Source organism: Tachysurus vachellii, chromosome 5 (genome assembly GCF_030014155.1).
Source record: "Tachysurus vachellii isolate PV-2020 chromosome 5, HZAU_Pvac_v1, whole genome shotgun sequence".
Classification (NCBI taxonomy): Eukaryota; Metazoa; Chordata; class Actinopteri; order Siluriformes; family Bagridae; genus Tachysurus; species Tachysurus vachellii.
In genome coordinates, this window is record NC_083464.1 from 26,170,371 (window position 1) to 26,186,528 (window position 16,158).

A 16,158-nucleotide genomic window follows, 5' to 3' on the forward strand; every position below is an offset into this window, starting at 1 on the left:
CAGATTTAGCTGATAGGTTTGGAAGGGCAGTTATTTTCTGACAGACGGTTTTGTGATTTGTGACTGTCTTGTACAAGGATCTGAAACAACATAAAGTTACCAATATACAAAAATAGAGGAAATCAGGTGGGGACGAATAATTTGTCATGCCACTTTATTTGATAGTGAGGAAGTAAAACCATTTCCAGTTTCTCTTTATACGGTGCTTCTGAAACGCACCTTGACGGTGACATCAATCTTCGCATTTTACTGCAGGTCGTGGCTTCTGGAATAGTAGGAGTGATATCTTGGAGGAGACCCTTCACACTAGTGGTATGTTTCAGTGTCATTGTATGAGGACGATCTGTGTGCTTGTTGGCATGTGTTTAGAGGGAATAAGTAACAAATGTGTTTTGTGCAGGTATCACTGTTCATGCTGCTGTCTGCCGTGTGTGTGATTCTCAGCCTGGCTGGCTCCATGCTGTCCTGTCAGAATGCACAGATGGTCAAATCGTACCTCACCTGCCGGGTAAGAGATCTTCCTTTCCCCTATTTCTCCACTTACATTCTCTCCTCTACATTCACTTCTCTCACCTTTTGCAAATTGCAGGTGGAGCATGGTCTGTGTGTATGCTGTGACCCGAAACAGACATGCTCTTTGATAGAAGATGAGACTTTAGTGCTCTACCTGCATGCCGACTGCCATTCGGTACGGCACCAGCTCAAGGTATTTTCATTTACATTTGTACAGTTGTTAGATTGGTACAGATACATTGGTACATCGGTTCGGCTTGTATGAAAAACTAGAAGCAGGTCATGCTCGAGGGAGTGGGTGGGGTCAGTTTATATTCCTCAGGAGATTTCTACCAGTCACACTGTAATTATCTACCATTATGTACTCAGGAAATGCTCCAAATTTATTGGCTGATTATATTACATCACACAAGGCCAGCTAGCAGGCCCAGAGGGTGTTATACAATCAACATCACGTTTTGATCAGTTAAGCTTTCTATGGGTAAACAAAGTGTTCAGAACCTGCACAACCAGCCACAGTAGGTCCTGAAGAGGAGATGACTGAAAAAATTCTGGGCTGCACAGGCAGCTTTAGCTTCATGATTAGAAATCATTCCGAATTCTAATTATGCGTGAGACTAAAATAGAGAGATGAAAAAACATAAACAAGTAATAATATGTTTTGAGTTGTTTTCCTGTGTATTACGTGACTTAAACTTTGCCTTTTTTTGCATGAATGTATTAAATGTATTAGATGCATAGTGGGCATTTGTTAGCTATTGCTGCAGTTTCCATTTTGACCATTAGATGCAATAATCACCCTGTGGCTCTAAAAGGGGAAGTGAGCATGCGAGCCTGTGACTGCACAATATCTAGAACGAATCAGTAGAACATCATTGGACCAGATGATTTTATGATCATTTAATATTTGTTCACAGATTTGTTGAATGACTCTTTTGCACCTGCCCCAATTGACGAGCCAGCATTATACAATTTAATCAATGTTCTGCGTGTGTTTGTGTGTGTGTGTGTTTAGGACCTGCTGTTTAGTGCCTGTGGACTTAGCATCCTTTCTACCATCATATGCACTTTGTCAACAGTCACTTGTAGCATCCATATTTTTTCTCTGGACTTGCTTCATCTGGTGAGTATCAGGCACTATTTACATAGATATTTTGCTACAACCCACACATAAGTGTTTTCACAAGATTGATTTCCTTGAGATATTTACTGTGTGTTTACTTGCCTTCTTTGTGTCTCTGTAGTTGGCACCTCACCGAACACGTTCAGTTAACCCAGAATGCACCACTCCTCAGGATGCCTTTCTCACTAATATGATGGATTTTGAAGAATTTGTCCCACCCATCCCTCCACCTCCTTACTACCCTCCCGAATACACCTGTAGTTCTGAAACTGATGCTCAGAGGTAAGAAACACATACATACACACTGCACTTATCACACCATAATTAGTTTTTTTATTCTCAGTGTGACATGGGGTATTTGGCAATATAATTTGTTGTGACAAATAATTATAAAATAATTGCTGATAGACTCGATCCTGAGCTCCCGTTAAGGTTTGTGTAGAGTTTTGAATATTCTCCTCATTTTCAGATAAATCTCCTGCCACAGTCTCAAAACAGTCATCATATACTATACTAGTATAATATAGTATAGACGTACCTTCATCAATTCCTCTTTTTCTCTTCTGTGAAAATAATGTGAAGTTAATGATGGAAAACCTACTGACTGTTACAAAGGACTGAAACCTGAGACTGCGCCCATAATTATTAAAATCAACGTCTCTTTGCCCAATATCAAGGATTGTGCATTTTTTAACAACTCATAGTTTCAAATCCATTTATTATTAGCATTAGCATTTCGTTGCCTTGTCCTTGTACATGGGTAATAAAAATAAAGTTAAATCTAATCTATTAGGTTTAAAGTCTGTGTAAGTCTGCGGAGAATCGTCCATTCCTAAGAATTTATGGTTACTACAGAAACAAAAATATATTTAAATGAGTACATTTAAAGTACAGAGCAAAGGTTTTAGTTTATAGTTCATTCGTATCAATTAACAAAAGTAAACTAAACTAGATTTGTAAAGTTCGTCGAGACAAACTTTGATGTTGGCTTTGACGGTGCAAGTATTCGCAAAGGCCGGTGCTTTTTGGAGGCGAGTGGACATAAGGGTTAGTGTTACTTTTGGAGGCAAGTGGACAGAAAGATTGTGAAAGCTACTGGACCGCTAGGGTGCCAATACTTTTGGAGGCGAGCGGACATGAGCATGTGACATGATCCGAATACCCATGAGGCAGTTCCCCTCATTGTGCTGAGTGTTTTGATATGTCACATGTCCATGTTGTGCAAATGTTTTATTTTCACGTGATGACACGTGACGACACGTGACGTGACCATAACACACGTGAGGCACTTCCCCTCATTGGGCTGAGTGTTTTGATATGTCACATGTCCGTGTTGTGCAAATTTTTTATTTTCACGTGATGACACGTGACGACACGTGACGTCACCATAACACACGTGAGGCACTTCCCTTCATTGGGCTGAGTGTTTTGATATATGACATGTCCATGTTGTGCTAATTTTTGATTTCGCTTATTTTGGGGGCGGGGCTACACGTGACGTCACGTGACGTGACCAAAATACACGTGGGGCAGTTCCCCTCATTGTGCTGAGTGTTTTGATATGTCACATGTCCATGTTGTGCTAATTTTTGATTTCGCTTATTTTGGGGGCGGGGCTACACGTGACGTCACGTGACGTGACCAAAATACACTTGGGGCAGTTCCCCTCATTGTGCTGAGTGTTTTGATATGTCACATGTCCATGTTGTGCAAATTTTTTATTTTCACGTGATGACACGTGACGTGACGTGACCATAACACACGTGAGGCACTTCCCCTCATTGGGCTGAGTGTTTTGATATGTCACATGTCCATGTTGTGCAAATTTTTGATTTCGCTTATTTTGGGGCGGGGCTATACACGTGACGTCACGTGACGTGACCAAAATACACGTGGGGCAGTTCCCCTCATTGGGCTGAGTGTTTTGATATATGACATGTCCATATTGTGCTCATTTTTGATTTCGCTTATTCTGGGGGCGGGGCTACACGTGACGTCACCAGTATACCCGGTGGGGTGCCAATACTTTTGGCAAAAAGTGGCTACTGAGGGTTTGGACATTTCATGTCAATACTGCAGTCATTATGGGATTCTACTTATTATTATACTGCATAGAACACAGGAGAGAAGCCGTGCCTGAGCTCTGCGCACGCTGCGTGTGTGAGAGCTTAGAGGAATTTTAGGAATTCCCCATTCAAGTCTATGGGACGTTCCATCGTCGACTACGGGAAAACCGAAAGTTCCGTCGGAACGCCGAGTCCGGAACTTTGTCCGGAGTAACGTCCTGAAGAACCTGTCCGAGTTTGGGGTAAATCGCTCGAAAACTTGTCGAGTTATAAACCTCCAAAGTTTATAATGGAAGCGGATACGAAAAAAGGCCACTTTGAGCTTCCGTACCGGGAATGCCGGAATTCCGATCGCTTAGAAAAGTAGGAGCAACAAACTTCAGACCAGGGTCTACGACATATCCGAATTTGGTGCATGTGGCTCGAAAGCCCTAGGACGAGTTACTCTTGATAAATTTGTGGCTAAGAATAATAATAATAATAATAATAATAATAATAAGCTTATAAAGGAAATCAGAATGTTGGCTTCTACAAAGCCAACATAATAATAATAATAATAATAATAATAATAATAATAATAATAATAATAATAATAATAATAATAATAATAATAAGCTTATAAAGGAAATCAGAATGTTGGCTTCTACAAAGCCAACATAATTATAATAATAATAATAATAATAATAATAATAATAATAATAATAATAATAATAAGCTTATAAAGGAAATCAGAATGTTGGCTTCTACAAAGCCAACATAATGAACAGAAGAGAAATTGAAATCATATCAGTATTTGATGTGAGCACCCTTTGCCTGCAAAACAGCATCAGATTTTCTAGCTACACTTGCACACAGTTATTAAAGGAACTTAACAGGTAGGTTGTTCAAAACATCTTGGAGAACTAACCACAGATTTTCTGTGGATGTAGGCTGCCTTAAATCCTTGTCTCTTCATGTAATCCCAGACAGACTCTATGATGTTGAAATCAGGGCTATGTGGAGGTCAAACACTCCCTTCTAGGATCCTTATTAGTCCTTAGCTCTTAATGTCATTGGCTGTATGTTTGGGGTCGTTGTCCAGCTGCAGAATGAATTTGGGGCTCCTCAGACTCCTCCCTGATGGTATTACACGATCCTCAAGGATCGAGGACACCATTAATCCTGACCAAATCCCTGACTCCATTTGGAGAAATGCAGCCACAAACTTGCAAGGAACCTCCACCATGTTTCACTCTTGCATGCAAACACAATAATTGTACCGCTACCAGGCCCTTGGCAAACAACCTGCCTACTGGTACAGCCAAATATTTAAAATTTGGACTTATCGGTCCAGAGCACCGGCTGCCATTTTTTCGGCAGCCTGTATCCTATGTTTACATCCATTGTTGAGTCGCTTAGCCTTGTTTCCATGGTGGAGGTACAGCTTTTTGGCCGCAATTCTTCCATTCCAGTTCTGGCCAGACTTCTCCGGACAGTAGATGTGTGTATCTGGGTCCAACTGGTTTCCTCCGGTTCTTTGGTGTTGGCACTGCTGGACAACTTTCTATGTCAAAGGGAAGTAAGCATGATGTCTTTCATCTGCTGCATCAGACCACCTTGGCCGACCGCTGTGCCTACATTCCTCAACATTGGGGTTTCTTAGTGCTTGTTCAAAATAGCTTGAAACCCCATTCTTTTTAAAATCTTTTTCAAGGTGTCTGGGAGAGACCTTGCTGATGCAGTACAACTACCTTTTGTTGGCTGCTGTGCTGTCTTATCTGTGCTCAGTGTATGACCTGTGACATGAAACTGTCTTCCACAACCTCACCTCAGTAGCAGAGCAATTTTAAGCCTCCTACACAACAGTTTCAATGAACTTAATGATCATTAGCACCTGCTTGGTATAAATGGTTAATCATACACCTGACTCTGATTCTACAAAATCCCTAACTTTGAGCGCAAAGTGTGCAGGTTGCTGGTTTGAACCAAAGGGTAGTCACACCAAATATTGATTTGATTTAGATTTTTCTCCTGTTTGCTCACGTTGTATTTTGTAAATTGATAAAAATAAACAAAAAAAACACCCTTGAGATGGCGGTTTCAGGAAATTTAAGAACAGTTTACACTCAAATGAACAGTTGAACTTGAACTTTAGTTTGATGCAAACTCTCATACTCAGGTTGCTTTTAGCACACTTGGCACTGCTCGACTTTATAGTATACAGTTATAGATGTGTCTTCCAGATGACGATGTCTATCCTTTTGAGTCTGCTTTGTATCAAGGTTTCTTCTTCATATATCTCAGGGGATTTTTCTTTGCCGTTGTCACCTCTGGCTTTCTCATAAAGGATAAATATAACTTTAATGCTATATTAGGATTTCCGTAAAGCTGCTTTGTGACAACGTGCATTGTTAAATACAAATAAAACTGAATCGAATTGGTCCGAGGGTATGTTGGTTAAAACGTTAAAACCTGCTTAATGTTTCACAAATTTGCACATGTTTCTGTGTGTCTGCAGTATCACGTATAACGGCTCAATGGAGAGTCCCGTGCCGCTCTACCCTACAGACTGTCCTCCTCCGTATGAAGCAGTGATGGGGCAAAGGGACCCCAGCCAGGTAAACAAATGCAAGAGACTATTTAGCTTAATCTAGTGAGTCAATGATGGTGTGATTGGCTTTTTTTATGCAGTTGCATGAGATTAAGTCTATGACTGTCTGTCTGTAGCCGACTCACGCTGGTGAGGCTTCTGCTGAGAGAGGAACCTCTGTGGGTTTCAGTGGTGAAGGTAAGTAATTTTATCTTCACGCCATTTATGCAGTGCTATGCTGTTGATCTCTCTCTCTCTCTCTCTCTCTCTCTCTCTCTCTCACTCACTCACCTATTCTTTCTCTCTTTTTTGTCTGTGTGTCACTCCTTCAGTGTCAGGTGACAGTGGCTCCCTGCTGATGTCTGAGATTGTAGATATTCCAGATGACAGTTCTCCATCAGAGGACTCGTGTGTACTGGAGGTGGCGTTTGCAGTGCGGACTAGGGCACGAGGCGTCAGTGAGGGAGGGGAAGGTGTTGACTACAGCATCCCACAAACACCCACTGCTCGCTGCTGCTTCAGAGGCGAGCGATCCAACTCTTGCTCCTCTCCCAGCACTTACACAACCTCCACGTTTAAGTAAGGATGCACCGGGGATAATATTTTTTCATTCCAATTTTGATTTTATCACAGTCATGTATTTATGAGATGGCCCAGATTCTGGAATAACAACCAAAAGTAATGAGCCTTGCCTTGGTGCCTACCTGCAAAGATTCGATGTTAATGCAGACAGTGCAATCAGGCAACGGAAGAGACATTGATGAGGCTTGTGTTTAAATACGAGTGATTTTGAAGCTTTGAAGAATACATTTTTCCATTAAACACACTGTTTATACATAAGTAGATTAGGTAACAAATGTACTGTACACGTAGAAGTAAGTGGGATGGATTTCAGTGGGTGAGGCAACTGTAATGAAAATTAGGGTCAAAATACAGGCACTAGTCAGGTGATCAGTGAACAACCCAATATGGGCAAACCGTAACTTGGAAAACAGGACACAGAAACTAGGTCATACCAGAAGATCATAAACAACCTGCAAGATATCAGTGTGTACTGAGTGTATACGTGGCAGTGAAAATGTGAATGAAAGCGTTCTTTGTGAATGAAAGTGTTCTTTACAGTCGTATTGGACTTGAATCTTTTCTTCTTTTTCAGTTTAAAACGCTGTAACTTACTAGCGGTTTAGACACTTGCAAAAGAGAAACGTTATATATGTGAAAGTGAAGGGCTGCATGATTTGAAAATGGTAGCATGATTTTCTGGATTTCTCATAGTGTATTTTTAACTGAAATTGTACCACTATAAGGCACAACTACCTTTAGCACCGCCATAATGCCCATCGTTTCTAACATCTCATGCATTTGTCTACACATGTGCATTGATGCAGAACCTTTTGAGATAAAATCATGGTGCCACTACGCTTATTTTTACTTATGCCTACTGAACAAAAGCTGCTATTTTGTAACAAACATGTAAGAAACTACTGAACATATTACAGTACATATCGTTTAACTAAACTAAACAACGAGAGCAACCACTTTGGGAAATCTACTACTGTTAATATAACTGTTAATTAAAAACAGTAAAAAAAAATTCGGAATCCTTCATTTGTTTTCAAATTCTTTTTTTTCCCTCAGTGAGATTTCTCCTTGCCTCTGTTGCCACTAGCTTGCTCATTAGGAATCAAAATCCACATCCAGATTTGTGTATAGACTTTGTGACTATGTCTGTGGTTAAAAGCACTGTCCAGATCAAATGGAATTGAATTCCCCTCTGCCAACTCTAGGTCTCCTGTAATGCGACGTCAGGCCCTGCTTGCTTATAGTTGTTCTCACATAGAGATGCTAGGTGGTGCTGCATCCATACGCTCCTCAGTCCCAGAAATCCTGGTGTGTCCATGTACATCATCCAGACGAGGATCTTCTTCTGAAGCAACCAATCCACGAGCTTTGCCCTTCTCAGGTGTTAATCACCAGTGCAGCATGGCTCCCGGTCTCCACCCAATCCCTTATGCCCATCGGCGATGTGGCCGGGACAGTAGAGACAGTGAAGCCCTCCTTCCCTTGGTGAGGTCACACAGTGAACCAGGACTAAGCTCCTCCACCGATACAGGTGTGTGCGTCCCACTTTATTTATCCTGGCTGTCTAAACAGACAACAGTTTACTAGCAACACTTTGTGTGTACACGTCGGGTTTTTTTATTTGAGCTCTGTGCACGTATCTTGAATAACCTGGAACCAATTGCAGCACAACAGGGAAGATGTTTACAAAACTTCAATCTTTATCAAGGTGCAATTTAGGAAATCAATATCTATTTTATATAAATAATATACAGAACTAAAGTAACAAAATAAAAAAAAAACAGGACTTAAACACACTAAATTGATAGCTTACTGCGTCAACTGTTTATTATGATAGGATAATGTGACTCGTGTTACACTATATGCCCAAATGTTTGTGCACCCATGACCATAACATCCATACGTGCTTCTTCCCCAAACTGTAGAAAGTCAATTCAATGTCTCTTTATTTATCCCTTCAATTTCCAACTTTCCAGGTTAACCCATTTTCCTTGCACCTCCATTATCGAGTGCTCAAATAACCACCCCAGCATTGCTCTCCCCATGCTTCTAGGCAGAGCCGATCCTGACCTCCCTGGGGCCCTAAGCAAAATTCTTCTAAGGGGCCCTCCTACCTGACCCGTGAGCCATGTAAACCATTTGCCACACATTCACACTTGGACTGGCAGCACTGCACAGTTAATTTAGCTAGTCAGATAGAGACCATAGACAGAATCACATCAACTTAACTTTACTGTTATTTGCTCTTGCTGACGTCAAACTTGAAGAGAACACAAGTTCACCTGATTGATGTTCTCACATTTCACTCTCATTTTGTTTCTTTTTTTCATTTCATGGCCAGATGGATAGCTCCGCTTCATATTGTCATCTACACAGTAAACATTAACACGAGCTGTAAAATGAGGCAGGGGGAGGCGGGGCCTTGCGTAATTTGCGGGGCCCTACGCACCTTGCGTAGTGAGCGTATAGGGCCGATCGGCTCTGCTTCTAGGGATTCCTCCGGGTTCTCTGGTTTCCTCCCCTAGTCCAAAGACCTGTGTGTTATGCTTATTAGCATATAAAAAAATGTCCATAATATCACCCTGCCTTGTGCCCAGAGTCCCCTGGTTCCCTGCCTTGTGCCCAGAGTCCCTCCAAGACCTTGTGCTTGACAAGAGAGTCAGCAAATGGATGGACAGACAGATGGATCTTTCCAACCTTGATTGAGCATTATTTAAAATGACTGATGTTATAGTATGAAACCTGACTAAACATGAAGTCTAGAATTTAAGAAAAAAAAAAATCTTATCCTCAAATGGCAGGCTTCCCTAGGAGACACTGCTGAGGTGATGATGAGTGTAGTAATAATGAAACAGATAACTGTGGCATTTTTTATTAGTTGTTATAGTAACACCAACCTACAGCGATCACAAAAACTGCAACATACAAATGTTTTAGATTGAATGTTTAATTTATAGCCCGTTTCAATGTTTTTTTGGGGGGGGTTTTGCAGGTGATTTTCCTGGCTCAGTAGGCAGCAAAGGAATCGGTGACGGTGGCTCTCGTACCTCATCAGACACAGGTAAGAATTCATGATATCAGATATAAAAAAAAAAAAATTATTTGTAAATCAATGTGTAGAAAAGGCGTTTAAAATTATTGCCTAGAGAAAATATTCACTACCCATATTAGTGTGTTATGACAAGTAGCTTTAGCTTTAATATGGCAGACGTAGCCTTTATTAATCTATGTATATAGCGTTAGCTTCAAACTACAGGATAGTCAGCATCACATGGAAGTTTTAACTTGACTATATTCTGCTTGGATTATTCCTGATCATAATTATTATATCTGCAATGCTCCAGAACTATTACTAAAACTACCAAATGGCCACAGAATATAAAGACAACTGTAACATACACATATTGTACACTTTATTAGGAACACCTACTCATTAATACAATTATGTAATCAGCCAATCACATGGCAGCATTGCAAAGCACAAAACCATACAGATAAAAGCCTTCAGCTTTGGGTAATATTCACCATCAAAATAGGGTAAAAAATCTCTGTGATTTTGATCGTGGCATGATTGGTGGTGCCAGACTGGCTGGTTTGAGTATTTCTATAGGTGCTTATCTCCTGGGATTTTCACACACAACAGTCTCTATAGAAAAAAATCAACTGAGCAATAGTGCAAATGCCTTTAGTGGAAAATGGTCAGTAAAGAATGGGGACAGGGGAAGTCTTTAACTTTCACCTTTTAGTGACTGTGCCGGGAATGTAAACTTTAAAGACCATGGAGAGTCTCAACAGTTTCCGAAATCAAATTGTCAGGCGTCACCAATCAGGGCACAGTTACAGTTACTGAGATGATTTTTTCTCCATTCTGATGTTTGATTTAAACTGTATCTGCATGATTATATACATTGTGCTGCTTACACACGTGCACACACAACTGAGTAGATATCTGCATGAATGAGTAGCTGTACAGGTACACAGAATAGTACAGAATAGTAGTAGAATAGTAGTAGTAATTTAAATAGTGCAAATGTTATTAGGCTAAGGCAAAACGTTACCTTATTCTGTATGTCTGTGTGAAAGCAAACTTCTGTTCTTTTTCTGGATGCCTGTTTTGCTGCAGGCCGGTCCTCAGCATGTCTGCTGCTGCAGCGATCTCCTCTGGTGTCCACTGGTATGCTGCCAAGAAAAGGAAGCCTGAAAGCTACAGCAGAGCAGATCCCCTCTAAACAGCCTCTGGCTAGTTCTCTGCGCATCCACAAAGGCTGCACTCGCTCTTTGGGAGACCTCAAGGTCAGTTATATAAAGTATTCAAACCAACATTGTGTTATGGGGTTATGTACAATATTCATCCATTGGTATTGTTTGGCAGTTCAACACTTCATTTCACTTTTTGATGGTTTGTAGACTTTAGATTAGTGTTGAACTTTTTTATATTGGTGTTGGACTAATCATCTTGTCCATAGTTGGTTAAGGCTTCATTACTGATTCATTCAACACTAATTATTTTGTTAAATGCTGATAAACAGCAGGATCAAACTGCAAATGAACTGCAGTAGATGTATAAAATAATATCCTATTATACTATTTAAGGACACACCAGTTCTTTAAGTGACCGCTACGTCGAGGGAAATAGTTGAATCTTTGGGATGCTCATGTCCGTCCTCCTCGTAGGTCAATGGGTTGTGATGTGCAGCATTTGGCAAGCGATTTTGCACAGTGCTAGTCATGGAATTATCTTTGCCATAGTCAAGGGATTTGCATTTATATGTAAAGCTCAACAGCAAGTTTCTTGTATTTAAAACAATGCACATCCATTGACCTGGCATATGAGATGTGCGATATCACATGCTGGTCACTTTACTTTATTATTGTCACTTATTGTCTCGTTTAAACCTTCATATTTATTGTTCTTTTTGTTATTGTCACTACTTCTGCTGAAGACACTTTATTCCACTTTTGTCTGTTACTGTAGTCACTTCTGTTTTGCTCAGGAAATAAGCAAAGAACTTAGGAAGAAGTTTCAACTCTCAAAAATATTAAAAGTACTTTCTTTAATGTCCGCCTTCCTGTTTTATTTCACTGTCCCACCAGCACAACTGCTGCTTTCTGCTTTCTTTTCAAATTATAACACTACAGTTGGTATTGTTATATATTACTTAAAGGTGCCCTTCCACACAAAACCGTTTTTACTTGGATTTTACTTGCTTGGCTCCGATTGGCTAACCGCTAGGATATGAGAGCATGACTATTCATTCACCCAGCGCAATAAGTAGCCTAGGCTAGAGGAAATCTGTTTACAATCACCTTGAATTGCGACAGAATGGCTTCTTCACAAGCCCGTTGACGTTCAGCCATCCTTGCTGTATAGGAAACTCACTGAGCTACACGAATTCTGGGGGCACGGTCTCAAGTGGGAGAGCTCATGAATAGTAATGAGCTCAATCATTACTACGTCACACTGAGCAGCTTTTCCAACTGACCTGATTTCTCCCCTTATTTCTTTTAAGTGGCTAGAACTGACCGGGGAGGTAGCAGTTCGTTTTCACATTCCCGACACAACACAATCACATATGGACCTAACACATATCAAAAAATACAAGTAAAAACGGTTTTGTGTGGAAGGGCACCTTTAAATATTTCCCCTGTGAACATCTGCTGATAATTCTGCTGAGTCATCAGTAATGCACAGTGACATGCCTCATATCTCCAAATAACAAAATGCATCTCCTTCCACTGCAGGTGACAAGAGTTCTAGTGCAGCGCTTGCTACAGAGGTCCAAACGAAATCTAGCACCTGCCTCTGAGCATGCTGGGAATTGCGGTCAGAGACCCAAAAGGAGAGTTGGAGGGGAGGGAAACCTCCCGTTCAATCAGGTGGGAACATTACAGGGACAATTTTCAGTGTAATGTAATCGTTGTAAACTAGCTACATTACATGCATCAGTATAGTGATTAAAGTAGAAGGCTGGCAAATGTATGTACTGTATGTTATCTTGAAATAATAATGTGGCGGTTTGTTAGAAATCTGTTTATACTGTCTGTTTATTTACTATCAATCTAGTAGCAAAGAAGCATAAAATGTGCTGGCATTTGGCAGGTGGTAGATTTTCATCGACCAAAAAGATTTTGGGACAGTTTACCCAGTTTATAATATGGGATGTGGTAGCTCAGTGGTTAAGGTGTTCGACTACTGATCGGAAGGTCATTGGTTCGAATCCTAGGTCCACCAAGTTGCTACTGCAGGGCCCTTGAGCAAGGCCTTTAACCCTCAATTGCTCAGGTGTATAAACTGAAATAAAAAAAAAAAATGTAAGTCACTCTGGATAAGAGTGTCTGCTAAACGCTGTAAATGTAAATGTAATCCCATCAAGGTTTCAAGGCAGCTAGTTCTCCTGGTGAGGATTTATTAAATCTCCACACTCTTGCTGTCTGATAATCAGATTCATTTCAGGTTAGCCAGTAGCACATGACTGACTGTAGTCAGCAAATGGATAAATATTTCTTGTCTGGAGATATGAAAAGTTAGAAGAATATTAAGAATATACATTAACAGCGAGCCAAAACAGTAGAAATTCCCAACATTTCTTGTTAGAAATGAACAAGAAAATAAAGATTTTGGTACGCTGTTGATGCCATAACTGAAATGATCAGTTTTAAGCTCTGGTCACCCACAAGTAGTCTTGGATAAATGACTCCCTCTGCCTCAGGACAGAAAGATATATATATAATATATATATATAACATGTTTTAATCAACAGTAACTTGATATCAGTGTTAAGCATCGGCAATATAATAACATTATACGGCCAAATATATGTGAACCTGACCATCTTGATTAAATCTATTGTGAGCTCTTCGATTCAATACTAGTGTTTATGTCCAGTCAAACTGCATATGTTCTGTGGGTTTTCTGTGTCCTTGCTTGTGTATATGTTTCTGTAATTGTATTTGTCCTGTTTTTCTGTTCAAAAGAATTTCTTATGGTCGTTTGACTTGAAACACGTTGATGTTTGTGCCCAATCAAATGACTCTATTAAAATGTGTGTAGGTTTTGCGTGCCTCTTGGGGTGCCAGCAGGGGGCAGCAATACCAGCAGCGTTCCCAGCACCATCACTGTGGTCACCACCATTCTCACAGCGAAGGTTACCCCGTCATCCGTCACAGCGATCCTGAACCTGCGAGGACAGAGGGCATCCACCTGCGCAGCTGCGGCGATCTGAGCTCCGTGTCAGCCGTGTCATTGCACCGGCTCCACCCACACACACATACATCATCAGGAGCATTGCAATTGGACTCCACCCTCTGAGCAAAGGCGGGGCTTGTTTAAAGGAGAGGAGAGGTTGTTGGTAATTGAGAAAAATAATCGTCTCACCTAACAGAAAGACTTAAGAATGGGGGAAATGTATCATATGGGATTACACAGGTAGAGTTAAGACGCAAAAGACATTTTTGGCTTTTTTTATTTATTTAATTCTGAAAAATCATTTTTGAAAACATTGAAATCTGTGATATCCTGTCACGAAAACTGAGCTACCCCAAGAAAACATGGGAGAAATCTTTTGAGGAAACCCACTGAAATGTTCATCGATCCCTTTATATAATATGGACTACAGACCCATGACTGCCAGTGCCTCAACACAACGTTGGTGTTCTGCCTTTCTCAGCCTCCTTCTCTTCCTTTCTGTCTGTCCATCCTGTCAAACTTACCATTCTCCCTCACTGTGACTCTATGGAACTGTCAAAGGAGAGTGTGAGGAAGTGACATATCTCCCACAGTGCTTCCAGTCACTACACACAAAGAAAAAAAAATCTGCACTGTTTTAAAGCATACATATCTCTTCTTGGTTTTGGTAAAAGCACTGAACCCTGTCTATGGGTTTTACACCCTGTTCTGGACCTTTGTGGATCTAGCTGAAAGATTATGAATCTCAAAGGGCCATCACAATATAATGAAGCAATGTCTTACTTATACGAGACATTTTTTGGTTTGGTATTTTATTCATCTCTTTTGAACCATTGATCTAGATAATGCCATAATGTAGAGCATTGACATGTACTTCTGTCATTCAGTCCTTAGAAAATACCAAACAGTGCAGCATAAAGAAAACAAAACCACACACACTCGTACATACAATCCCTCATCAATCCCAAAATATATATCATTCCATTTATGAGCAAAAGTCAAATAAAATGCACTGGCTTTTTGCGTAAGTGCATGCCTTTTCATTTACTTAGTAACACAGTGTAATAGTAGGGTTGGTTCTTTGCATCTTTTACTTTGTTTGAATTGGAATCTTGATATTTGATACTTTGCTGCATTTGCTCATATTTTTTATTATTTTATTTATTTATTTATTTTTGCATGTAAGATTTTTCCTTGTTTTATGTTGACACAAAAAAAATGTGTCAGCATGATTGAGGAATGCTGCTGAAGTTAATACAAGATGAAGCTCTGGCAATAAATAACACTCAATGCACTGCTTAGCTACAGAGTAAACTAGAATAAGGAACAAAAGGGCATTTATTGTAAAATAAAATGTCTTTAAAATGATGAAACTGGGCTTATGATGAGTTTAAAGAACGCATTTGGATTTGTATGATACTTCTATCCCAATACTGTTTTCATCACCTTTTTTTTCCGACTTCCTCTTGACTTGTTTTTACATAAGTTATGTTACATGAGTGTCTACTTGTTAGCATAATGAAGCTAAAGGGATTTTCTTGGAACTGTGTACAGTAATTGTCTTTTGTCCACTATGTAAATGGCCATATATGGTCATATAAACTTGCCACTATGCTAGTTTGCTGATGAACTACTTAGCATAATAATCAAAATGAAGTTATGTCACCTAGATAGTGACATAGGCTATATATTGAACTAAAATTGGACTGTGGTAAAGCAGATTTCATATAATCTATCAAAGTCGTCTTCATTGAACAGTAATTGTTATTTTTCGTTTGTTTTAATCATGAATAGCAGTTTGATCACAAAGCCTTCTGGGAAAGTTATTCTACTGAAGTCAGTTTTCATCCATCCTTCATACCTCCAAGGGGTCTAAACCATTCTCATCAAACCCAGAAATGTAATATAGGTCCCATAAAGTAGGAATCAGGTTTGTTCTCAGTGGACATGATTGAGGAGGGTCACTAAGGGTGTAATAAAAGCAGTATTGGAATGTAACCCATTTTAATGTATAGCATTTTAAGGAAAATGCTAAATGCCAGTGTGAAGTCTTCTAATTTAGGAATATATTTAAAAAAACTAGTTCAAGGACTGATTGTAGTGAACCCCTGGTTCCTTG

General features: G+C 40.0%; 1 protein-coding gene across 1 annotated transcript in view; it reads left to right on the top strand.

Annotated features, from left to right (window-relative positions):
• The window catches only part of fam189b (family with sequence similarity 189 member B), an 18,780-nt gene extending 3,368 nt beyond the window's left edge, over positions 1-15,412 (top strand). The window contains exons 2-14 of the mRNA XM_060870811.1: positions 256-312; positions 401-508; positions 590-706; positions 1,529-1,636; positions 1,758-1,918; positions 6,200-6,299; positions 6,409-6,469; positions 6,604-6,850; positions 8,059-8,384; positions 9,846-9,914; positions 10,977-11,146; positions 12,596-12,730; positions 13,905-15,412. Coding sequence (XP_060726794.1) covers positions 256-312; positions 401-508; positions 590-706; positions 1,529-1,636; positions 1,758-1,918; positions 6,200-6,299; positions 6,409-6,469; positions 6,604-6,850; positions 8,059-8,384; positions 9,846-9,914; positions 10,977-11,146; positions 12,596-12,730; positions 13,905-14,162 — 1,917 coding nt within the window. The 3' untranslated portion in view covers positions 14,163-15,412. The remainder of the gene's footprint in view (positions 1-255; positions 313-400; positions 509-589; positions 707-1,528; positions 1,637-1,757; positions 1,919-6,199; positions 6,300-6,408; positions 6,470-6,603; positions 6,851-8,058; positions 8,385-9,845; positions 9,915-10,976; positions 11,147-12,595; positions 12,731-13,904) is intronic.
• Positions 15,413-16,158: the final 746 nt, after the last annotated feature.